This window comes from Agelaius phoeniceus, chromosome 5 (assembly GCF_051311805.1).
Source record: "Agelaius phoeniceus isolate bAgePho1 chromosome 5, bAgePho1.hap1, whole genome shotgun sequence".
Lineage (NCBI taxonomy): Eukaryota > Metazoa > Chordata > Aves > Passeriformes > Icteridae > Agelaius > Agelaius phoeniceus.
The window spans coordinates 5,477,128-5,502,719 of NC_135269.1; the positions used below are offsets into that span (position 1 = coordinate 5,477,128).

A 25,592-nucleotide genomic window follows, 5' to 3' on the forward strand; every position below is an offset into this window, starting at 1 on the left:
CCCAAGCAAAGAGCAGCACATTGTTGTCCTGGCCCAGAAGCTCCATGTGAGGCAGAGTTATTATTAGCATCATGCTTTGCTTTCTCTTTGTCTCCAGGTGCCCTGCACATGGCCTCTGCCTGGCTGCAGCAGAGCAGAACTCTGGGAAAGACAGATCTGGCTCTTGTTGGCTGCTTTTTCCCCTTTCTCTGAAGGGAGAAGAGCTGTGAGGATGCTGCCTTGTCCCCACGTTTCCAGGGCTGCAACAGATGTAGAGAGCACCCCAGAATGACCCAGGAAATGTTTATTTACTCACATTTCATTCTGTAACTATTCATTGGTGAATGCTTGTTGCATTGCCCATTATTCTTGGAGGGAAGTCTTTTTGGCCCTCAGAAATCCTCTGCTAGGGCTTGCATTTATCTGGTCAGAGGATCGAAGCTGACTCTCTGAGCCATGCTTCCAATCAGTGCTAGCAAACCCTCTTCAAGCCAGCACAGTGGGCTGCTAATGGACAAGATACTGAGGAGGAATCCTATTTAATATATTTTACCTGCTATATGTACAGAATTACATGGTTATTATATAGGGTGTTATATGCGTGCATGAGTAGTATGTAAGCAGGACAAATACATTGGTCAATATCAAATAGTAATCAAATTATAATAAATAATTGCAGAAAATCACAGCCTGCTCCCAGACAGTTCATGAACTGAAAAAGCCTAGAGTCATCAGATGAGTGTGTTGGCTTTGCTTTTTTTCTGCTCTGTGTTTCTGGTATGATATGAAGTGCTGAGTAGTATCTGCGTGCACTCCTCTACCTAGCTGGCAAAATGAGATTAAAGTATGTGTCATAGACACCATGCTATTAAACAATAATGGTGATTCTCCTGCAGCACGTACCTTTTTAGCAGAACAGATGCCTCAGCTGTGAGCAGATTAAGAGTAGCTGGGTTCTGCTCCCAGTTTCTCTCTGAAGATCAGCCTGAGCCCAGCAGGGTGACAGAGTACAGCAGTGTGAGCAGGGTGGCACAAGGCTTTGCTCATGGTGGGGTTTAACATCCTGCGTGGTTCCACATGCGTCAGGATGAGCTTATTCTTACAGCAAGGGAATGTGATGAATTGTGTATGCTTAGCACTGAAAGTGGCCAAGTGGGGAATTTAAACTTCTTAGCTGTGTGTGATAGACCTAGCCAGGGAACAGCTGGTGGAGAGACTCTTTTAGCTCTAGGGGTAGCAGCTTGTGTACTTGGGGGTGCAGTAGGATTAGATAGCAATTTCCATCCATTTCGAAATAACCTTGCTCAAGAGGGTCAGGAAGCTGGAGATGTAGGAACCCATAGCTCCCTATTTGTTACATTTGTTACATGTTCTACTTTAAAAAAAAAAAAAAAAAGGCTTTTGGAACCAAATTTGACCTGAATATAACTCCATTGGCTCCTGCATTCTTACACTAGGGATTAATTTGGCCCTTTCTACTTTTATGTAATGAGCTGATTGCCACAGTATCTTATCCTTGTTATACAATCACCCTTGTCTGGCTGTGTCCCTGGAGCATTCTGTGTGTGTGTTTCTAGATCTAGGGTCTCACCTTCACCTACTGTGTGTTTAGCCCTAGAGGCTCACCCTGACTTACACTGATGTGTGTCTGTGCACATTCACTCCAAACAGTGTGTACAGACAAGAATATATCTGTGGGAATTGAGGGGCTTCCTCCTTTGGCTGGCTGTGTCCCTGTGGTGTTTGCTTCTGCAGGGGGTAGGGAAAGAGTGAATGGTATTATCAGAGATCTCATTTAAACAAGAAGGAGCATAGGAAAATACATTCTTTATTATTATTCTGTAACAACAAGCCAGAAATATAATATACCTTTAAAAATTTTCTGTCTCATGCCAAAGAAACCTCCATTCAATCATTTTAGAAAATCTTGTCGCTCTCCCTCAAACAGTAACAAAAAAGAAAAAGGAATCACAAGTGCCATCTGTTCCCTGCAAGGGATGTGCCTACCTGTCCCACAGGTGGATGTGTGGGGAAGGGGAGTGGGGGGAGCAGGAGGGGCTGTTCCTGGTGGCCCTGCCAGCCTGACATTGCCCTGGCACGTGTTGGACCTGTCAGCCCCAGAAGACCCTTTGCTGAGGCACCTGCATGTGTCACTGGAGCAGCTGTCTGCAGCAGAGGGTGCATCCAGGGGGATTCCCCCCGTGCCCAGCCACACCTGCAGGGACAACAGGAGCTGCTGTCCCCACACACCAGAGGAACCCCTTGGCTGGGCACACAAGGAGCACTGGGTCTCATTCTGTATCCGGCATCCCACAGAGCTTTGTTTCTGCCTGCTGAGGATGCAGTGCTCCCTGCAGTGCCTGTGGGCAGTGCAGCAGCTCAGTCACACCAGGGCAGCCTGATTTCCAGATGTGCTGGGGAGCAGAGAAAGAGCCTGTTTGCAAACAGTGCCATGAAGAGGGCACTTCCCAGTGAGCCCAGTTACTCTGCTCTGCATGCAAAAGGACAGGTCCTCATCCTGCCAAACAGAGTATTTGCTTTCCAGAGGGACTCCTCATAGCCAGCCTGTGTGTTTCCCAGCAACACTCAGTTCTCCCCTTTCCTGTCTTCTCCTTTCCTGGGTGGGTTGCTAAACATAGCAGTCCCTTGTCTAGGGTTGAGATAAATCCAGACTTTCTGCCGTATAAATTAAAACAAAAAAAGGAAAGGATGGGCAAGGTCATCACCAGCCCCACAACACAGGATATAGAAAATATTATTAGCAACAAAGAAAAATTGGTCAGGGCAGGAGGAAGTCACAGGGAAGGTGCAGGGAAAGGAGGATTTCACACCCTCAACCCCTACATTGTCCCCTACCTTCTTCCCATTCATTTCACCTCTAGTCTATTCCCTTAAAAACAGTCTCTCTCTTATCTCACACACACACTCACACACACACACACACACACATACATATATAGATCCCATTTGTTTTGTGCAATATGTCACCATTATTTGATGCAAGTAAAATATAGATCTATAAATATACCACTCTGACTCAAGTCCCATTTCAAGTATGATTGCGGAGTCCAGTATGGTGAAGGGAGAGGTTCCCCTGAGAGGGAGCTTGGGGAGAGGTTTGGATCCAGCAGGCAGAGTCTGCTCCTGGCTTGCTGGGAATGTGGAACAGCAATAACACGCATATGGAGTCTGCAGTGCACCAGTTCTGCCCTTCAGAGCGGGCTACACTTGGAGCAGATGGGATGGTTGGAGTGGCTGTACAGTGCATGGGGGAAGAGTCCTTCCTCCTCACATTTCACCAGCCCCCCTCCTTTGCTTCCTCTTCCCCACAGAGTGCTGGAAGCGAGAGGAAAGTGTGTGCTTGCACTGGTGGGCGGGCTGACTGCTTCTCCCAGTTCTTCTTCCGTGGCAGCCTGGTCTTGTGCTTCCCTGAAGAACATCCTCCTCTGCCCCATGCTAAAACAGTCAGAGCACCCTGTCTCCTTGGCTCTGGTGACCCTGGGTAGACCAGGAGGGATTTTGCCACTCCAGGCTTTGATTAATGATGCTGTGTGCCCATGGATCAGTACAGCCACCTCTCTGGGACCAGAAGGAGTGAGGAGCCAGTGTGCATTGCTTCCACAGGGATCCAGCCACAGCGAGCAGGAGGGCTGTGAGATGTCCGACAGCACTGGGATTCAGATGAAGCAGGTGGAAGAGGTGATGTGCCCTGGCATGGTGCACCTGCAGAGCATGCAGGGCTCTGAATACAGGTTGCTAGTGAAACACCCTGCAAGGCTGGGCTGGCTGCCAGCTTGTTTCCTGATGGCAGGGATCACACCATCCACAGGCACAGTGGATGCACGACCTCCGGTGTCATCTTCCTCGCCCAGGAATACCCACTGTGACGGGTTAGAGCAGGTTACCATGGCAATGTGCGCTCTCCCCTGGAGACAGCATTTTATCCCACTTCCAGTGATACAAAATGAGTCCTTATGTTGAGTTCCTTTCATTTTTTTTTCCCCTCTCACTTTTTTTTTTTCCCTGTCAGGTCAGAATGAGCTAAGACTAATAGGAGGCACTGCATTCTGAGGGCTTTAAAATCTGGTTGGGGGAAGTCACCCTACGTGACAGTGGCAGTGTGCACGGCTGTGTGTGTGGGCACACTCAGGTGCAGCTGTGGGTGTCACTGGACACCCCAGTGATGGTGAAGGGAGTGCATGTGGGCTCTGCTGTCTTCTGTGCCAGACCCTTCCTGGGCTCTCCCACATGTGCCACACTGTGCTCCAGGTTCCAGCATTCACCTCAAGACCCTCCATAACTCTGCCTACTCTTTTTGGTCACCCTGGCTGCATCACCCTGTTCCACACACTGTGCTGGCCCCTGTGCCAGCCATGGCAGCTCCTGGGTTGTGTGACTTCTTCCCCGACACCTTCCCCTAGGCTCACACTACTCAGCACGGCTTACACTCCTGGTAAGCCACCTCCTCCTCCAGTCTTTCCTGATGACCCACTTCTGATCTTCCAATCAAACATTTCTAAATGGAGGCTTCATATCCTTACTCTCTCCATTTATTTGAGAAGACATAAAATAGATAAGAACACCTTTTTTTTTTTTTTTGGATGCTGTGTACTTATTTCCACAGACTGATGCTGTAATCTCAATAACTTTGCCTCTCTCCATCATCTTCTGCCAGTTCCCACTGGCTCTGCACTATGGCTGAGATGTTTTTGTTACTCCTCAGTGGCGTGTGCATGTTTTTTGTCTGAAGCAGAAGGTGATACGCACTACAGTGATCAGGGTAAGGTAAAGTGGCTGGATGTGTCCATGGCTGCATGCAGAGGGCAGATCAGCATGGGCATGAGTGATAGCTCTGCATGTGCAGGTGGGGTGCCTGGATGCCTGGAACTGGGACTGGCTCTGTGGGTGTTGGGATCAGAATGAGTCAGTGTGTGTGTGTGTGTGTACAGGAGGATGACTCTGTGCTGTGCACCTGCAGCAGATGATGTGTGTGCCAGCTCAAAGGTTTAGACTTGGCCAGGAGCAAGAAGAGGGACACTGTACTCCCTGGCAGTGTGTTAGGGTGATACAGATATCTTTCCACCTCTAAAAGTGAGAAGAGAAATCTACCACTGACTGTTGCCCTACCATGGGGACCTTGCCTCCCTTCTGGTGTAATCTTGGCAGCACTGATTTGTAGGGTAGGCAGCAGCTTCGTGTCACACAACAGCAGTGACCTAACGGTGAGGCATGGACACTCCTGGTGTCCTGCTCCCCACACAGGGTTTCACCCAGCTGCTCTCTCTCTGTTTGCACAGAGCTCTTGACAGGACACGGGATGACTCAGGACTGAAGCTGAGAGAATGACACAGGGTCCCAGAAGGTGCCAGCTGCCTTTGCAGCAGGCATGTGAGGGAAACTCTGTGCAAGGGCATGAGGCACAGCAAGCACTCGAGGTCTGACTCTACTTTATTTGTCTGGGAGGGCCCAAGGGTGAAAGGGCACAAAATGGGCCTGGGGCAGAGGAAAAGAAATTGAGCCAGGTGCCCTGACCCCCCAGAAGCATGTTGTACTACTTGGGTGAGTGGAGCAATAGCACAGTCTGTCTGGGAAGATGTATTTTGGGAGGACCCCATGCTTGACTGCTCTCAGGTACCTTTTTTCATCACTGTCCCTTCCTTCCTAGAACAGTTTCACGCCACAGAAGAGATTTGTTTTTGCTCTTCGTGTTCACCTTCTGTGTCACCCATGAGTGGCTGCCTCTTCTTCAGCTCCCTGTGGTACTTGGCCATGAGGGAGGCATAGATGCAGCCATAGGCAGCTGCCACCACCATCATGATGCAAACGATGCCACAAACCACCCCTGCAATGATCACAGTGCCGATCGCGCGGCGCACGCTCACGGGCCTGTACCGCTGTTTCTGAGGGCATCCCACACTGGGCTCCACTTCTGTTTCTGGGCCTGATTTAGATTTGGAAGGAGCAGGGCTTCCTTTAGTGCAAGGTGGGCCAGTATTGTCCAGCACTGTAGAGCTGTTCTCGTCATCCAGCTGGGAGCAGTAGTTGAACATCTCCATGGGCACCATCCGCATGTCCTTTCCTTTCAGCTCCTTGGGCAGGGTGCAGGCCAGCTGGTCGATTTTCCCACCTGTTCCAACAGAGATAAGAGGAGTCAATCACAACTCCATCCCCATACAGAGCCAGCAGGGTTAGATCCTCAGCTGGGGTGAGTTTATGGGCCTCCATTCACACCTGCTAAAGTATTTTCCCTGCAGAAGCTTCAACCATGTCAGCTGGCCAGTATACCTCTGCCTAAGTTGGGTTTGACATTAGAGCTCTTGGTGCATATCTGAATAGGCCAAGACATGAAAGCCCTCTGAAACCATTTAAGTCAGCCTCATACTGTTTAGTGAGTTATGTAAGTCTCAGAAGAACCACTTTAGAAAAAGAGAAATTAAAGCAAAAATATAGGAGCAGGCTGTACCTTCTCAAAAAAAACAACAGATACACATCCCATCTTCTGACAACTAATCCATCTCTGTGAAAATAATGACAGATGTTGAAACAAATGCTTGAGTGAGTTTGAGCAATTTCCTTGAAAGGGAGGAAAAAAAGCAAAGTTATGTCTGCGTGCTTTCCACCGACTTTGTGATATGGTAGTCAAGAAAAACAAGAAATAAAAAAAAAAGTGCAAAGTGGCACTCGTATGCTTGTTTGATTCTGCTCGCACAAATGCATATTTCAGACTGCAGTGTAGCTATAGGCAGAGATAATCTCCTTGCAGCATGGCTGTGATCAGCAGGGATGTGACAGCTGACTGTTGCTATCTGCATGATTTGAGACCCTTTCCTACTCGTTGGTTCCAGAAACAGAAGGTCAGGCCTTCAATCCTCAGTCCTGTAAAATGTGCCATCTTTCTCTGAGTTGCAGCTTCTGAAAGCATGTCATCCCATCAGCATTCCTGATAAGTGACATGTACCTTTCTAGTCTTCTGTGTTTCAAGGAAAATCTGGAAATGCAAACTTGTCAAAAACTGCTCCGTTTGAAATGATGATTTCATAGCCAGTCTGATTTGGGGCCTGGCTTGTTAATTTGAGCTGTAGGTTGGGTTCTCCAATGTGAGTTGCAGTGTTTTTCCTAAGTGTCACTGTTTCCTAAAGTTCTTTTTTTGGCAGCAAACTTGGTGCTTTACAGCCAAATCTGACTTCTAATTCTCTCATCTTAAGAAAGAGAATGGGATGGTTATTGCCAAGTGTGAAAAACATTTCTTCTCTTTAGGCAGAAAGAGTAAGGTGAATTCATGATCCTAAAATTCTAATGTTACACGAGGAAAGTGTTTTCTTCTCTCAAGATTAAAAAAACAGGTAATAGTTCAGATTAGAAACAAAACAAGGAAATAGGAGATCTAGGGCTCCTGGGGACTTCACAGAAGGGCAGTATTGCTATATGAAGGTGCAGGGGTACTAAATTGTAGCAGGGTCCTCCTGCTCTTTGGCTGAGACCTGTCCATCAGGTCAGCCTGACCTGACAGTTGTATCTGCTCCTGCCAGTTGTATGTGCTCCTGTTTCTTCCCTGCCTGCCTTTTTTTTTGCTTGCTTTTCCTGGAAGACCAAAATTCCTCCACCTGCCTCCCCTCCCGCACGCGAGCACCTACCTCGGTAGGAGAACCACTCCATCCAGTGCTTGAAGTCCCGGAGGTTGCAGTCGCATTCCCAGGGGTTGTCCCCAACCTGGAGATGCTGCAGGCTGGTCAGAGGCTCAAAGGTCACCCTGTCCAGGCTCTGCAGGCGATTGGACCTGAGGGAGAGGGAGCGCAGAGCAGGCAGGTCGTCGAAGATGCCTGAAGGGATCTGGGCCAGGCCGTTGATGGAGAGATCCAGCTGGCGCAGCAGGGCCGTGTGCTGGAGCAGGTCCTTGTCCAAGGCCCGGATGCTGTTGTTCCTCAGCTGGAGCTCTGTGAGGTTCCCCAGGTCACTGAAGATGTTCTGAGGGAGCTGGTCCAAGAAGTTGTTGGATAGGTCCAACCTCTGTAGAGCAGAGAGGTTGGAAAACACTGCTCCTGGCAGGATGCTGAGTTTGTTGTTGAGAAAGAGGAAGGTCCTGGTGTTTGTGGGGATGTCTGAGGGAATAGAAGAGAGGCCCAAACCACTACAGTCCACTTCCAGGTTGCCACTGTTACACTTGCAGGAGGAAGGACAAGCAAAGAAGGACTCAGCAGCACATAGTGAGAGCCAGCAGCCAAGCACTGGAAGGTGAAAAGCAGGGAAGGAAGAGGGCATGGATTAGATCAGTGCTTTCCCAAACTTACCCACCACTGACTACAACACAGCCCTCACAGCAGGGCTCTTCACTGCAATGCCCTGCAGTGTAATGAGTTTCCTCACAGCTACATTCCTTTACTCCTGGCCTGCATCCTGACAGCATGACTTTCCTCTTAGCCTGTTTTTTTCGGAACAAGCAAGTAAATATCCTTCCAGTTTCACAGCAAAGTCAGAACAGTGCATCCCAGCAGACTTTGCCAACAGACACTGGAGGACTGTACCTGTCAGAGGATAATGGAGCAGAGAGTGGTGGGAGGTGACACCTCTGACAAAGGACAGCTCTTTCTAAACAGTCAGGGTAGAGACAGGAGGGACCAGGTACAATTAAGAAGTTCCAATTTTTCAGAAACAGATATGTTATTAAAAAGCTTTTAAGAAAAATGAAAAGTAAAACAACCTACATTTCAGGTGTGCTCCTGCAGTTTGAATCCTAATATTTGTGATTGATAAAACTCAGATCTAAGACTCTAAATCAGGGTGTCATTTGCTTATCATATTCACAGTGTGTCCACTTTTTAATGCATTACATTACATTACAAAGGGATGACCAAGACAACTGCTAAAAAGTAACAAGGAGTCCCTAAATCACTGCACACCTGGTACTTGCCATTGCTCTCAAAACAGTTTCTGAATCCCAGAGCAACAGCTCCAGAAGTACCTCTGAGTGGTCAGTGACCACCCCCATCTAGAGGTGCTAACTCGGTACAGATCCAGCAGTTGTTCTAATTAAGAACTTTGGACACACTCTGGACTACAGTCAAATCATGGGGCAAACCCTGAATCATGGTCACCAACTGGGCAGACAACAGACATGCAAAGAACAGTTTAAACCACATCTGACCAAAACGGCCCACAGCAATGGAATGAGGAAAAGAGATGTACATTGGTAACTGACAAAAGCAGTGTCAGGAAAAGGGTTAACACACACACACCCTTTCTCCTACACTATCTCAAGGTTGGACAAATCACAAATCAGCATTTTTTAGAGCTGTTGTGGATTCCAGACGTGACTCCAGATCCTGCCAGTGGCATCAGGGCACAGTTACCAACCTTCCCTGGGAGCCAGCAGCTTTTCAAACTCTCATTTTTGTGACAAAGAAGCATTATCAGCAAGAAAGCAAGCTTTGTGCCTCTTGTCATTAGAGGAGTGGGAGCTATGTTTAAGCAGACTATGTAAAACATTTGCATCCTTCATCTTAGTTCCTTTTGTGGAATTGAGATCACACAATGAATTCCGCTATTATTCAATGTGGGAAGCAAATTCAGCTCCCTCGCAGTTTTTAAGGTGACAAGTTTGAGCATTTGACTAAAACTGAAGCAGGTTTGTCTGTACATCATGCCTGTCCTCTCCCTTTCTCACTTTCCTTCAGAGAAGGCAGTCACTTGGGTTGGTAGAGTCTTTTGAGGGGTGAGTGGTAGCTAAAGGGGATGTGTTGATTGTCTTGCCTTCCTGAACTGGCAGTCAGGTTCTTCTGTCCTGCTTTTCTTCAAGGAACCAACAAGCAGGTGTTTTACTTCTTAATCCTAAAGGAATTGTGAAAAGACTGTGACAAGAGAGAGAGCCAAAGGAGACTCATGCTGTGGAGAAGCTCTGCCTGGAGCAGCTCTGCAGTCAGCTGTGCTCTTCCTCTCTTCGCTTGTGCCACTCTCCAGAGTTTAATCTGACCCCCAGCCCATTTTTTCCCATTTTTTTATAGTGACTTTGCTTGTCAGCGTTGTGCCTTCATACTCCAACCCTGTCATCCTGCACAGGGCAAGTTTTGTGTTCCCAGTGATCCTTGTGAGAATTGGCAGATTTGTGGACTGGTAGTCTAAGGAGAACTATCCTGTTTGAATCCTAAGCTATATGACTTTATTAAGGAGCAAGGGATAAATGTTCAGAGATAATATATCAATTCTTTCCTATTTCATCTGTCTTTCACAATTCTTCAATCATTTTTTACTATCCTACAGTCGAGATCTCAGGTGTACATCAGCCCAGGCCATGCCAATAAATGTACTCTTTTAAGGAGAATTATGGACCCTTATGTTGAAATGTAAGACAGATCTTTACCCAGACCATCTCTGTGCTTTCTAGTCACGCAGAGGCTGGAGCCCACGGCAGAAATTGCCATGAAAGTAGATCATAGCCAATGGGCTAGTGCAGCACAGGTACTGACTGGCTAGCTGATATTTAATTCTGTTCAGAATATGTCACACTCTTGTTGTAGAGAGGGAATTAAAAGAATGGGAGCCAGAGTGGGGAAGGGAAAGAGCAATGAGTCATTCAAGTGACCCCGTCTTTTCCTGGATGCTTAACAAAAGCCCAGTATTAATAATAGATTGGCAGCTGTGATGATGAGATAACAGCTGCTTTGTACACCAAGAAAGGCAAGAGCAGCCCATGTGTAATGCTATCCAGGTGGCATTCTGCTCAGTGCTTATCTCTCAGAGTGCCTGGCCGCCTGCGGCGCCGACTGGGTGGCTGTGGGGTTCCACCAGTGTGTATGCTGGCAGTGGCTGGCAGGAACAGCCTCAGGCAGCTGGCTGTGGTTATGTTCAGGAAGTGGATTTATGCCAGGCTTCTGCAGCCATGTAGGATATGCCAAAAATGTCTTGTTGTTACCCATATATTGCTGTATGCTTTTGGAAATATTTTACTAAAATCGTACAGAAGAGAGATCTCGTTTTCATTTCACATCCCTGAGGATGTGAGCTGAGGCCAGGGAATTCATTGCGTTGGTTAAGATGCAGCTCTACAGGAAAGAGAGGCAGGGAAGCAATAGACAAAACTTGAAGCTGTCTTCCAGCCCTACAGAAGGATGGATAATAAGTGGTTTCGTGTTTAGGGAAGATCAAGTTACTTTGTGGGGTGTTTGGTGACTCTAGTAGGTGGCAGAAAGATGATCCAGGTATATCACATTAAGTCAAGACTCAGTAGCATTCATTATAAATAATTTAGACAGTCTGGTCTGTGAGGATGGATTACAAAGATGTTTGTTTTCTGGAGAAGGAAGTAATTCCCCCAGCTTCTCAGAGCTGCAGCTCCAAATGTGACCAGGAGGACTGGAACGAGGAAAAGCACAGATATACTTGGTGCCTGGGCATGCAGTACTGAGGGACACTCTCCAAGTGTCCCCTTTACTCCACTGTGGTCCCCAGATACTTCTCTGAGATGCAGATAAATTCCCAAAGCCCCACATCACCCTAGCAGTGCCTGCTCTGCACTCAGGGGTGCTGTAGCAGCTGCCCCAGCCCACTGGGAACATGCAGAGGCTGAACGTTTACAATTTAATTTGAAAGGGAGCTTCTTTATTTACTTCTTGATTTTCACTACATGTGGCAGTGCCCAGTAGGAGAATTCTGCCTTCACATCCTGCATTTCCCTCTAATATCTGTTATGACTTTTGCTGTGAAGAGCTTTGCTCAGCAGCCTGTGTAAAACCCCAAGCACAGAGAGGAGCCTGCAGCTCATAGGATACTGATTTGAGAAATGTTCAGGGTGGATCTTTGTGCAGTGGTGTCTGTCGTGCTGTTTCTCACCTGCCAGGCCCACTGGAATTCAGAAGCAATCATCACTCGCTGTCCCACTTTAAGCCCATCTTCAGCTTTAGAATATCACTCTCCCTCCCATCTAGCCTGGCCTCTAAAGGAATCAGGAATTAGTTCAAACATCTCCATTCTTAGCTGTCCCTCTCCCCTGTTCTTAACCCTGATGTGACCCATTTTCTTCCCATTCCCTTGACAAACAGGAATATGGTAGTTGGTACCTGGGCAGGCATTACTTACGACAAGCCTCCTGCCACCTCATGAGGAACCTGCTCCTCCACCGGTGGCCAGCACTTGCAGGCAGCATCGTGCTCTTCTCCAGCGTGTCTTCACATCCAACAGCCAGCCTGGCCCTCGGCCCCACAGGGAGAGGGAATGACCTTGCAGCCTGCCTGCCAGGTCCTGTAGAGGGAAAGCAGAGCTGAGCAGATGACATTCACTTCCCTGGGTGCTGAGCTCAGTGCTGTCCTTTCCCCTGCACAATTAGTGTTTTGCCTTTGAGGCATCAGTTCTGTTTTGGAGGAGAAATGGAGGGTGTTTCAGGAGGCGCAACATGAATTCATTTTGAACCTCGCGGTGCAGAAATAAAACCTGATTCACCTAAGTGCCAGAGAGAAGTTTGTGCTTGAATAGCCTGCTACGGTAGCTACATTAGCTTCATGCTCAAGGTTAACCTGATGAATTGCTAAGGTGACCCTGCCAGGGCAGCAGAGTCCGGCTCATTCCTGTCGCCTCCACGCAGGCTGGTGCCACCTGTGCATCCTCTGCCTGACGCACGGCTCAGGCTCGCTGAGATCTGGGCACCAGCGGCTGCCAAGCTGCTTCTCTCCCCGCTCCTCCTCCCCCCGTTCCACCACACCCGTCCCCCCACCCCCCCGTGCCGTATTCCCTACCAGCACTTCCTGTCTGTTTTAAGGTAAAATGGATGTGGTGGCTAGAGCAGCACAGCTTCAGCTTGGGGATTTCCCACTGCAGCAACTGCAGGAGCTGAAGAGCGAGCGAGCCTCGGAGGAGAAGGATAAGGAAGGACCTGAGGCGGGGGAGACTGAGTGGGAGTGTTGAAAAGAGAGGAATTGCATCTTAATTAGTAGAAGGAAAAATCCTCAGTCTAATTAGAAACCCAAAGACCATAAAACTCTCCCCTGACAGTAAGTGACTGACAACAGGTTTCAACTTCCCTCCCGCTTCCCTTTTGGATACAAGGAGGCAGGAAAAATGAAAACACCACAAATCCTTCTGTCCCCCTGCGTACTCTCTGACGTGCCACCCACAGTCACAGCAGCAGATAGATGGACACATTTCAACCCGAGTACAGAAATAAGCCATCCTCCATCCACTCTGAGGGGCTCTGACAACATCCACGGCAGCTGTTTCAGCTGGGTGCTGCACTGCCACCAGGACACTCTCCCCACACACGTGCCAGGTGCCTACCCTCCCCCAGGCTCCCAGACTGATTTATTTTATATGGGAATGTAAACCACCAGGAAATATTAAAATTAGCATCTTGATGGAAATAACGAGCAGGTTCAGTACCTAGGCTAGCACATTTGCAAGGCTATTTAGATCATTTACCTAAATGCCAATGCACCAAACACCTCTCATAGTACAGAAACCAATTCAACCTTCATCTGCTGCAGCCCCTCACTCCCCAAACTAAGCTGGAGCCCTTTCTCTGCAGTTCCCACTGAAGGAGAAGCTGCAACAAATAGCTGTCCCCATTTGGTGCTTGCGCTCGACCTGACCGAGGAGACTTTCAGCCTCCCCCACAGAAACCTCTCCATCCTAAATGCCACCCCTGAAGTCTCCTGTCCCCGCCTGTCCATATGGAAAAGGAGGATGAAAAGCTGCAGGCACTTACCTGGAGGGGTTCTGCCTGCAGCCACTTCCACCCGACTCCCCGGACACTGCCCAATTACAGCCTCTTCCTTCCCTCTCCCTCCTTGACTTTCAGTCCCCAGCAGCAGCTTTCCGTGTGCTCTATTTAACTCCCTCCAGCACTGGAATAAACGGCAGAGTTAAGCTGACAGCCACAGAGCCTTATCTGCCTGCTGGATAGCGCCAGTCGATCAGCTCCAAATCCTGTTGCCAAATGATCACGTCCTTGCTCTCAGCATCAGGGGCAGCCGCCTGCCATGCTCTGCCGTTCCCTCTTCCCCACCTTCACTCCATCTAACTTTGTCAGGGTTATAGATAGCTCTGTTCCTTGTGCTCTTGCCTTTTGGCTCTGTTTTGTAACACCCCATCTGTATCAGCTGGCTTCGCGCCAATTAGGGGGGCTAAGCAATTTAAAAGAAAAAAAAAAAACAAAACCAGCTTCCTTGGGTGCTTTATGACATTGTGTCCCTCTATGGTGTCCCCTCAGCCCCCACTCAGGCCATGCACTGGTGTCTCTCCCAGTGCTCTGTGCAATTCATCCAAGATGTCCCCAGGCAGCAATGGGGGCTGAGGGCAGGGCAGGGCTGGCACACCCGGGTGTGAGGATGGGGACAGGGTCATGGTCCACCCCCGACTCCTTCTGCTGCAGCAGGACAAGTCCAGCTCTTGCACTCATTTCTGGTACCTCACGGGCGCCTCTTTCCCTCAGGCAGCACCAAGGCTCAAGCAGAGAGTGCAGGGTGGGAGGAGCAGCCATGTATAAATAAGCCTTTTCCCTATGTTTAGAATTTATTACAGTGCATAGTGATTAACACCTGTTCAGGCTTTAATGTCAGTCTCCTGCGCTGCAACATGCACTGAGATGGAGGGGCCTTGATAAACCCAAGATTATTTTAAAGCATGTCACATATATGCCACACTCCCCACTCCATAGATAGCAGCCACCCTGTGTGCACTCATACACGTGTTTCCAAGACTTAAAAGCAGCTACCTTCATGTACAAATGCACAGTCACCAACCTAGCTTACATTTACAAATGTGTGCACGGAGCTGGGCTTGCACATGTTCCAGGGACTCTTCTGTAACCCATATTTATTAACCTCCATGTCTTCCACAAAGCTGCCTGCTTCTCCAAGCACACCATATGCCCAGGTGGCAGAGCAATAGATTTGGAATACATAGAGGTTCTTGGCTGCTGAAAGGTGAGGGTCAATGAGCTTCTGCATTTATACCTTGAAGAAGTATGTTCATGGAGAAATTTTAATTCCAAAGATCCAGAAAAAAAAAACCCAGTTTCTCCTACGCATCTACTGCCCATAAGAACATTATACCCTTAGTGATTAATATTCCACAGTCAGGAGAGCAAGGAGGCAGAGAGGATTTTCAAGAGTTCTTTTTTAAAGGTTTCCTCTGACTTGTCTTGAATTCTGACTTAATTAGCAGTTTTCTTGTGGCCCAAGAGATGCCTTCTGCTCTGCAGAGCACCAGGCCAACTGCACTCACTGCCAGTGCAGCACTGGGAATGTGTAATCTTGGGGCAAATAGCACCTGCCCACACCTCTAGCCTCCCCAAAGCAGCACCAGATGTGTCTGGCTGCTTTCAGCCAGGGATTTTTCCAGCAGCCAGCACCCTGCCAGACCTGGGAATGCTCCCTGTATGTCCCCAGCTCAACAAGAGAGGCACCATGCCATCTGTTCTGAGCTTGCCTGGCATTGTTTGGGTTTGGGGGCTCAAGGCTGGTCAGCATTGCTGGAGCTCTGAACGCTCTGAAGTCACACAAGGGCTCCACAAACCAGGCATGTGTCTTTCTCATGGGCTTTCTAGATGATTCCTTCTCCCTAGAGCAGCATGTCAGCTGAATGCCCTGTTATCCATGGGGCACAAAGGCCAGAGCTTTCTTCCATGTGCTTGGAGCTGAATGTCTTTGCACATTCTTGAGAAAGCAGGGTTGCCTGTGGGGCTGGTGATGGCCTTTTCCTATTCCTATGTTTCAAATAGGACAGCAAAAGACAACTTTTTTAGTTTCAGCTCAAAGCAACAAAATGAAATCATCTGTTTCTGGCCCATGGGCTCCAGTGGCCAAAAATACACCAAGCTGAAGTGCCACTTGGACATTTGGCCTGCTGTCAGACTCTAGAGGACTCTCTAATGAGGATTCCCCTAATTAGATTGAGCAGGGAACTGGGGGATGCAGAGGGGATTGTAATGACTCCACAGCACTTGCCAGGGCTTGAAAACTCCAGCAGGCACTATTCCTGCCTTGTGCCTGCTCCTCTGTGCCCAGACACCAGTCATGTTTGCAGTCTCACCCCAAAGCTGTATTTTCTGTGGGGAGGGTCCCAAGGAGCATGCTAGAAGAGCAGGGATGGTTTCAGTTTACTGTATCCACATACTGGCTAAGTAACTCTTCCCAGTTCTGTGTCACCTTCTATCCAAAGCTTGCCATGTGCTCTATGAATGGCTCTTACAGTAGCTGTCAGGTGGTGCTACTTTGTGTTTAATGACCCCCAGAAGCAGAGCCAGTAGTGCTTCTGCTCTGGGTAGGTGGATAAATCTATCCCATTCTCCAGAAAACAGCACTGAGGATAGAGACACAGGGGACTGTGTCACTAGGATGAGGACACTGTCAGAGACAGAACCCAGCAACCTCTGTCTCTGATTATCTCTCCAAGTCCCTTGCACTAACCCTTGGATCATGGCTGGGGGATCAGACTCCGTTAACAGCTTGGCTTATGAGCACTGGCAGGGCATGTGGGTGACCTATATTACAGAAGGGTAGGTAGCAGAGACTGTAACAGATGCCAGCAATAAATTATCAGAAAGTATGCACAGACTTGCATCCCTCCCCCACACTCTCCTTCATGGCAAAGTCCCTTTCCCCTTTCCAATGCTGAATTGCTTTAGCCTTTATCAGAAAAGCAGCAGCATGAGGGAGGGCATGGAGGACGCTTTAAGGAGATTATCTTCTTTCCTTCCTCTTTCCTTGTTGCTTTTAGGATCCATGTTTTATTGCTATCACCCCATAATGGAGAGGGACAGTGGTACCTCAGCATTTAGTCACTAACATGTTGTTCTGTGCATGTCCCTTCATCTGCCCTTGGTGGGGCAAGTGGCAGCAGAGACATAATCTGTGTGGCCTGACTGCCACACCACAAGTGGCTTTAGATGGCATGGAGGCCTCACCCATTCAGGTCCCCCAACAGACCTGCTGGTTGTGCAAATTTTTGATCCCAAGAGGTGACATTGTCTCAGTGGCAGCCCCTCTTTGTTGTCTCTTTGGAATGCAAAAACACTCAGAGGTGGCAGAGAAGCTCAGCAATGCTGTAGAAACATCCAGTGTGTGTCATTGCTCCAGTGAGCTTCCCAGCTTTATCAGCTTTATTTGCAGCACTTGCTGATGTATTAACACATGTGTTCAAGATTCATTAGTGTTGTGCTGTCACAATCAATGGAAAGCACATTTTAAATTCATACAAGAAACCCAGCTGCAGAAGAAATAGTGCCCTCTGACTTGCAGTGATCAATCTCAGCTAAGCAAAACACCTCACTCAGAAAGCTGTAAAGCAAGCAGAAAAAGTGTAAAACTCACTTGGTCTTGTGAAAGACTCTGCCACATTCCTGGCCTGATGCAAATAAAAACCTCACCCTTTGTGATATGAAAAGGTCAAAAAGCTTCAGATTTTTGGATTGACAATGTAGGCACCTCTGAAATGCAAATGTGTTGATGGTAAAAAATGTTTCCTCCCCAGGACCCTCCAAGAAAGATCAACTTTATCCCTATTTTATGGAAGGCTAAACTATGATGCAGGTAAAACTGGCTGCTGATTTTGGCTGGCTGAAATTTCAGCTGCCTTGCTTTTGATAGTTCATCATTAGTCCACATCAGTTCCCCACTCACTGAGGATTTTCAAAGCTGTCAAGTGCAGCGTTTGCACTTGGGGTAGTAAAAGCTGTCCTGTCCTGCAGAGAGCATTTGTAGGCCTTATCAAAGCTACACAGAATAAAGGATTTTTGGCCAGGTTTTCCCAAAGTTTCCTGACAGGCCTGTGGCAAAAACAGGAGAGAAGCCAGTTTTCTTGATTCCTCATTCCATAGCTTAAGCAGAAAACACTATTTGCATCCCAAGCCTCCCTGACCAATGCACAATAATGAGACTGGGAAATTCTGGAGGAGCTGGAAATAACCAAGGGCATAAAGCCTCGGCAAATCCTCTGAGAAATACAGAGCATAGGAAGGGGAGATGGAGAGGGTATCACTACTGGGAAAGACCCAGATTGCAGTGGAGATGTGGAATTCCTTGGGAAGCTGTGGAAGCAGGTGGAGACAGCAGGATATCCAACCAGGAGTGACAGGAAAGTCCCAGCACAGTGAAAAGTGTGGCATATGGAGGAGGCCCAGAGCAGCAGCAGGAGGAGAGCTGAGGGGGCAGTTGACAGGAAGAAATCCAGCCATGTGTGTGCCAGCATCTTCTCCAAGTCCTAGGGAACGCGACAGACCACGTGCCTGTTTCCTCCCTGCAGAGCGGAGGCAGCTGAGAAGGGAAGCGGGTGAGGGAGTGGGAGAGGGGCTCAGAGGAGGGACACGTGAGCTGACTACCCAGTTTCCTCCTCTTTTTCTTGCCACAGGGTGATGTTTTTGTTCCTCTCACACTGTTGGCAAAAATTGGTAACCAAGTGAGATGTGGAGGGGGGTTCTACATGAAGGTTGAGATAACATTTTCTGATCCAGCCGGGAACAGTTGGCTGTGGGTGGTGGCTTGTCACCAGCCCTGCCAGTTCTAATCCAGATCCCAGTTTTTCTCATTCTCTCAGCTGTGGAGTGAAGAGCCTTCCCTACAACTTTAATTTCCTGCAGGGGTTAATCCCATGGTAAGTGGTAGCTCAGGCCTTTAATCCTTTCGCTCAGTCCCCTGACAGAAGGACTGCAGGTCTGAGGGAGGCACCCTTCTGCTCCCAGTTCCCCCTCTACACCCCACGAGCATCCTCCAGCTCACTGGCATTTAAAACGCTGCTCCCTGCTTCCTGGCAAGCCTATCCTGGGGGTGTGGGTGGGTGGTACAACCAGGAAAAGGTTGCAGGCAGAGAAGACATCTTGGTGGGAGAATCCTGGTTCTGTGGTCCTCACTCCCATCACTACTGTGCTCACAGGTATTTTCTGCACTTCCTGGCTGGATGGTGCTCTGAATCCCAAAGTATTCTCTTTCTTGTTTTTATTTAGGTGGTATTCGAGAATGAAGGTGTGTATGGGCCCACATTTGTGAAGGATTCTCTGAGGGGTCAAAAATTTTAACATGGCCCAATACCTTCCCTGGGTCTCTAAGTAAGAGTCAAAGGGTGCAGCAGATCTTTAAGAGGGAAGGTGCCAGCCTGTCTGAGATAAGAGATACATTTACACTAACAGAGTAGTAGATGGTGGTGCATCAGTTTAGCAGCAAGATAGGAAAATGTAAGTTTTTAATCAATATAAGCTCTGTCCCTGGAGCACTAGGCCAGATTTCTGTTGAACAGCATGACCAGACTGCCAAATCAAGGGGCTTCCAGATCAATATCAAGAGACCCCTGTTACATCTTATAGGGGTCAAGGCACTTCATCCATGAGCCTTTTCTCCTCGTGGTTTCTCATTCCAAAAATGAGGCGAGCTTTTGCAAGCCTTGGTGATCCCTTGCACACAAAATGCCCCACACTTGCTTGTTTCTCATCATTTATTTCTGCATTAGCCCAAAAACTGGTTTTGCTTTTTTCATTGCCTGCATTTTTAAATACACTGGGCCCTTGAGCTCACTGGCCTTCCTTATGCTTGACTCTTGTTACTCTTTCTTCTGGTGGAGAAGCCAGCGTGGTGAAGAACTGCTGCCACCAAGGCTGCTCCCCCTTCTCCTCACTCCCCTCATTGGCTGTGCTTCCCTGGGTGCCAGGCTCCCAAAATGAGCTGCAAGGGTAGTGGCTTGTCACTTTGGCTGCTGGAGCAGGAGGAGAGAGACGATGTAGAAAACATTGGAAAAATGGAAGAACTTAACTAAGGTGTCACAAGGCTGTGCCCTGGGCATATCCAGAGGGACAGGGACCATCCATGCCTGCACAGTGGTGGGGCAGAGCACAAGAGCACAAGATGCTGGCAGTAAAAATCCTCTCAGCTCTTATCATAAGGGGATCAGCAACCCAGAATGCACATAGCTCCTGGCAAACCCCCTGAGGAAAGGCTGCCTCTCATCATTCCCACACAATGCATTCGTACTGGACTCTGAAGGAGATCTTTTTCTGCCTTAGTGACTTGCAGAGATCTGCCTCACCTGGTTGCCACTGTGGCACAAGGTTGTTGCTGCTGCCTGTAAGAACCTGGAGCTGTTCTGCTGCCCCATCACCTTCCCAGAGCATCCAAGAGGGGCAGCCCTGCAAAGTCCACACAAACTGCATGGGATCTGGGCTGCTGCCTTCAGCTCCAGGGGTGCCTGCGGATCCCTGGGAGACATTTAGGCTTTTTACGAGCTGGGAACATTGCCCATAGCTCAACGAGACGTGGTGACAGCTCTCACAACCCAGAACTCCAGCCAGGATCTTTGGATGCATCTGGGTTAGCACACAGATCACAGCCTCATGCTGCAGAGCTTGCCGAGGCTGAGGAAGGTCTGCAAATTTGACGTGACTTTCTACAGGGTTTGCAGCCACAGAAAAGATACCTTAATGGCAAAGTCACATCCCATCAAAATCACTAGAAGTGGTGTGGAGAGCAGGGCCCACCTTCAGCCCCTCTGCCCTACCCAGGTACCTCACAGCAAAGTCACTTTGGGCAGCGCTGGTACTAGGGAGTCTCACCAGGAGGGGAAATGCAGCCCAAGAGATGAATGCCAAGCCAAGTTGCCTTTAACAGCTCATCTCCAGACTCAGGGTGAGGTCTTGCTTTTTTATCCCTTGTGTGAGAGCATGGTTCATGGGGAAGGAATCTTCCCAGCCTCCTTGAAGTGAGGAGGAGCATGGTAGCAGGGCATGACTTCCAAGAAAAACTTCCAGGCTTTTCTTGCTGTCAGTCAAGAAATTCTGATTTGTGTGGCTTTGCTGTAAATTTAAGTCTCAGTCCTTCCTGTGGTGGGCATGGGGCATTGCAGAGCATAAATAATAGACAGTCTCTTTTTTCCCCATTAATAAAAATATAATGAGGAAATGGTTATTTTCATTAAAGGAAGAAGAAAATTGATAAAATAGTATGATAAAATAGGCTTGGAAAGCCAAGGACTTAAATGTCAGCTTATACTTGCCCAACATTGATTCAGCCACTTGCATGGATGCAGCACAGCACTGCCTATGCTCACCCACCCAAGTTATATTTCTTTTTTTCACAGGACCCTGTCCCATACTCACTGCAAAGGACACATGATACTCAAGCTAACAATGAGGATGTTGTAATAAATGAGGCTGTTTTTATATGGTCAGAATTAAATATTAAACCACAGTTTTGGCAGGAGGCCACAGTCTGTACATTCCTGATTTTGTGGGTGCCCAGCACGAGACCCTAGGGGCCATTTTGCAGAACTGCTGAACACTCACAGCTGTTTTCCAAAATACTGGCAGCTTAGCCAGCAAACTGGTACAATCTCAGGGACTCAATAGCACTGAGAGCCAAGAGGTCCCAGGCCCTTGTCCTGCACCTGCTGCTCCTTCCCTGTGTGGCTAAAAGGGGAAGTCTCTTTTCTCTTCAAAAGCCAGGAAAACCACCATTCTCTCTTGTCTCATCAGGAGCATAAATTCTCTATCATCAGCTACAAGGCAACTGTAGCTGCTCACATCTTCAGAACAGCACAAAACAATGAATAGTGATGTATTGCCTGCAGGGCTGGCTTGGCAGGCAGTAAACAAATAAAAGAGACACACATTTTGCAGTACCCAAAAAAAAAAAAAAAAAAAGAGCCCCCTGCTTCACTCCTTCCTTGAGCACCATGTAGCCAAGGACCCTGAATGAAGCAGCTCATGAAAATACAGTGTGTGATCCTGCCAGTCAGGACTGTAACCCAGTGCAGTGGGTACTCCGGTACCAGTATTTCCTAACTTTCAACTGCTTGTTTTTGAAATATGAATAATATATTTCACATAATCCAACCCCTCACAGATGAAGCAACCTTTCCTTCCTTGTCATGAGTCTGGAATTGAACTAGTTTATAGAAAAAAAGTGCACATCTTCTTGCTGTTATCATCCCCTCAATCACAGAAAGCGTTTTTGTGAGCCAGCATTTTGGTAAAGCCACAGCAGGAATAGGGTATGTGTGACAAGGTATTTCCCTGCAGCAGGAGGAACATCCCAGAACTCCCACTCCTGCTTCTTTCCAGGGAGAACTGAGTGTGTGTCATGGTGTAGCATGCTGAGGCATTACCCAGCTGGCCGGAGCATCCCAGTATGGTCATCTGAGCTATGGTTTGAGCCACCCAGGACTGGGACACTTGTCAAGCAGTGTAAGCAGCTGCTTGTAACCAAACATGGCAAGTGAAGGAAACTGCCTGCTCTGTCTTTTGACTCAGCAACAGGCAAAAGTCACGGAAGAACTACCCAGAAATGCCTTCCCACAGGCTTGAGCTTCTCCCCATCCTGTTCCAGGCTCTGTTGCTCCCTGAATGCTTCTGTCCAGGTATCCTTGTGGCCCTGTGCTGACCCTCCCAGCCCTACTGACACACAGCTCTGCCTTCATCAGGCTTCTGTGGTGCAGAAAAGCCTAGAAAATCCTTTCTGCATCAGGCTTTAAAAAAAATCCAGAGGAAGGGCAGGAAGCTGGAGTGACTCTTAAAGATGTCTGAGCTGAGAGTGCACCTTGCTAGCATGTGACATTCACTTTGCTGGAGGAAAGGGTAAAGCTATGATCTGGTATAAAAATTACATAAGAAGGCTTCCTCCCTTTCTCTTTGCAAGCAGCCCCTTTGCTCAGGATTTACCATAATTCCTCCAAGTGGACAGGATGCACTAACAGAGGCAGCACTGATGTCTGACAGGGAGACAACTCCCGCAAGCCTTTCGCTCATGTGGAATAATTCCCTTGCAAATGTTGTTTGCCCACAGCAGTTAGAGGAAAATCCACCCCCACCCCCCAACAGATCTGAGCCACAAAGCTCAGAAGAAAAATGGTCTGCAGTTCTGGAAAGGCTCCCTTCTCCTCGCTGCTAGGAAGGTCCTCTGCTTTGGGACAAGTCGCTGTCTGTGTTCAAGGGTTCCCCTGTCTTTTAAGGGTTTCCTTCTCCTGTAATAGCAGCAGCTCTGGTCCTTCCCCAGATGAGATCTGAATTTCTCTCTCCACTCTTGAGTGGCAGGTCAGACTCTCACAGCAGAGCAGTGCTGTATCCTGCCCACTGCCATTCCCATCAGGTCTGTGCTGGATGTGGCCCATTCAGGTTACCTGACAGTCCACGTGGTGGGCCTGGAGCCCAGCTTGGTCATGACCTGCTTGGAGCAACAGCTTCAAACACCCTCTCTCCCCAAATGAGGGGAGCTCCAGTTTAACATGTCGCTCTTAATTAGCAGGAGATGCAGGGACAGTAATGAGCTGGTCAGGCAGAGGGAGGAGGAGGGGGCAGAATGCCCTGTGTGGGATGTGTGTGTGTGTGTGCACGTGTCTGTGCATGTGTATGTATGCACACAAACACACACCGACACAGGCTAACACTTACATATAACTCCTGTCCACAGTGTGCTTCACCTCGGCTCGTTTGGGACCTCCTTCTCGCTCTTTCATCCCAGTCAGGGCTGGAAAAGGCTGTGAAGCTTCTCTGTTCTGTGTTTCACCCACCCCCCTCAGTGCTGTGCCTTCCACCCAAAAGTTCAGAAATTACAGGCTCAGCCTGCAGAGATGCTGAAAGCAACTCGGGACTTATTTTTGGCTCTACTTGTGATTTGGCATCCTTCACTTCATGTCCTGTGGTCATGTCCATGAGCACACACCCACACACACTTACACACATACACCCCCCCACTCCTAAAGCTGTGCACTGAGTGCCGAACCTCTTCGATTTTGGTCCATACTTCTCCATTTTAGGGTGTTCTTACTGAGACAGCTGAGTCCAAAATGATAGCCAGCAAAGCCATCACAAGTCAGGAGGGTGGCACCTCTCATGCCGACCCCTGTGAGAGCCCCGGGGAGCCGACAGAAGTCAGGGCTCACCAGGTACGGGGTGAGCCCAGCTCCGCGTTCTCAGCCTCAGAGCCGCACCAGAGCCGCCTGCGGTGCGAGGAAAGCTGCCGGTGCTGTTCTCAGCTGGGAGAAGTTGCTCCCGGCTGCCTGCGCTGAGACCGGGCTGGAAGCAGTAGGAACAAGCTCTGCAGCAGGTTTGCCGTTCCTCTGTCCGTCAGTGTGGCACAAGGGAGCCTTTGCGCTGAGCCGCCCGGCGCGCAGTGCTGCCCTGCCCGCCGCCCCCTCCCCGGGGAAGCCGCTGCCTGGGGGGCAGCTCCGCTCGCCTCGCTTAGCCGGGCATGGGGGAAAATTCAAAAGGGAAACGTCTTTGCTTACCTCTCTCAGGCTGGAATGGACCCTCCTGTGAGAATGGCAGCTCTCCCGGCTCTCTGAACCCGGTACAATCCCAAAGCAAATCCAGCAGAAAGTGCCTCTGTTCTGGACCCTAGCTGGCAGGAGCCCTCCCGAGCCAGCCGCTGGCCTCGCGTGGAGGGCAGGGGAGCCGCACAGCGAGATGACAGCGTGGGAAAGGGACTGTAATCCTCCGTAAATAATAAATAGGGGGAGAGAGAAAGAGAGAGAGAGAGAGGCGGGAGAGGGAGCGACTGTGCGCGGTGAAGTGACAGCTGGGGGTACATCTGCGATGGCAGCAGCACACGCACAGGAACGCGCACAGACAGTGCAGAGGAGTCACCCCGCCAGGCAGGCAGGATCTGCTCCCAAACACCCAGAGGAAGGAGCTCGGGAGGTTTTCATTCCTCTCAGTGCATCCTGGAGAAAGGGCAGTTGCTGTCAGTCCCTCTCTCTCTCGCATCCCGCCCTTGCTGCCATCCCTCTCCGGGTGCCAGGAGCCGAGGGGCTCGAGGAGGGGTGAGGAGATGCCAGGGCGGGAGGAGCTCCCCACAGCCCCTGAGGAGGTAGATTGGTCAGGCACAGGTTACAAGAGAAAGCACCGAGCTGAACAGTTCCTCCCCTCCCTCCATCTCTCCCCTGCTATGACTGATGACAATAAACTCAGAGAGAAAGGCATCAGGATGAAAAGGGACAAGCCCTGGCTTTTGTATAGGAGCCAGACAAGCGGTTGCAGCAATGGGGACACAGCAGGGGAGAACCTGGTGGGTTTGGGAGAAAGGCACCCCCTTCCCACCCCCCTTCCAGGGCTCCAGAGACGGTGGTGGGGAGGCAGTGCATCCAAGAGGGAGATAACTGAGAGGTGCCCACCGTGGGCAGCACAGCCCGGTGCCTGTTTCCTTAGGGGTTCAGGGAAAACTTGAGGGGTGCTGTTAGTGGGTAGTTGGAACAAGGGGAATGGGTGAAAGATCCACAGTTTGTTCCCCTGAGCTTTGGGTGCAGCAGAGAGTGTGTTCAGCCATAGGTGCATGCGTCCGGTGCCATGACATCCATCAGTGACAGGCATTCCCTGCCCTCCCTGACATCACCTGCTGGTACAGGGATGCAGTAAGCAGCCAAATCCAGCCCACTACCACCATTGGGATTTCCTCTGTGCTCTCCCACAGGCTGCTGTAGCCTTACCCCCAAAATCAGCCCCCTATCTTGCCTTCCTCCATCTTGATGAGGACCTCAGTAGCTCGCATTTGCAAGAATTACTGTTATGTTGATGTACTTAAACTGCCCCTTCTATCAGGTCCACTATCATAAAACAAGCTGATTTGGGCTTTTTGTTCTTTTTAATGTGTCTGGAAGTTATCTTTTGAAGTGAAATTTTTAGAGGACTCAAAGTAAAATTTCAAGTTACTAACTAG

General features: G+C 49.1%; 2 protein-coding genes across 7 annotated transcripts in view; one reads left to right on the forward strand and one right to left on the reverse strand.

Moving 5' to 3' along the window:
- CACNA2D4 (calcium voltage-gated channel auxiliary subunit alpha2delta 4) overlaps window positions 1-25,592 on the forward strand; it is a 121,429-nt gene that overhangs the window by 67,590 nt on the left and 28,247 nt on the right. The gene's annotated exons all lie outside the window — the stretch shown is intronic.
- Window positions 1,787-24,771, reverse strand: LRTM2 (leucine rich repeat transmembrane protein 2). Of its 6 annotated transcripts, none has more exons than XM_077178187.1 (5): window positions 24,166-24,771; window positions 12,702-12,853; window positions 12,049-12,210; window positions 7,614-8,204; window positions 1,787-6,106 (listed from the first exon to the last, which is right to left on the reverse strand). In XM_077178187.1, the coding sequence occupies exons 3-5, from the start codon at window positions 12,113-12,115 to the stop codon at window positions 5,652-5,654; spliced, it is 1,113 nt and encodes a 370-aa protein (XP_077034302.1). In that variant the 5' UTR covers window positions 12,116-12,210; window positions 12,702-12,853; window positions 24,166-24,771; the 3' UTR covers window positions 1,787-5,651. The 6 variants fall into 6 exon arrangements, with proteins under 6 accessions (XP_077034302.1, XP_077034300.1, XP_077034303.1 ...); XM_077178185.1 differs by having other exon boundaries at window positions 12,702-13,805; XM_077178188.1 differs by lacking the exon at window positions 12,702-12,853 and adding an exon at window positions 13,667-13,805 and having other exon boundaries at window positions 24,166-24,496.

Excerpts from the sequence above, each read along its gene's own strand:
- LRTM2 (XM_054631428.2), bottom strand. The coding sequence starts at position 12,244 with ATGTCATCTGCTCAGCTCTGCTTTCCCTCTACAGGACCTGGCAGGCAG. Across the intron at positions 8,205-12,048 it reads GAGGTGGCAGGAGGCTTGTC|TGCTTGGCTGCTGGCTCTCA; the intron begins GTAAGTAATGCC and ends TTCACCTTCCAG. Across the intron at positions 6,107-7,613 it reads GGAGTGGTTCTCCTACCGAG|GTGGGAAAATCGACCAGCTG; the intron begins GTAGGTGCTCGC and ends CTGTTGGAACAG.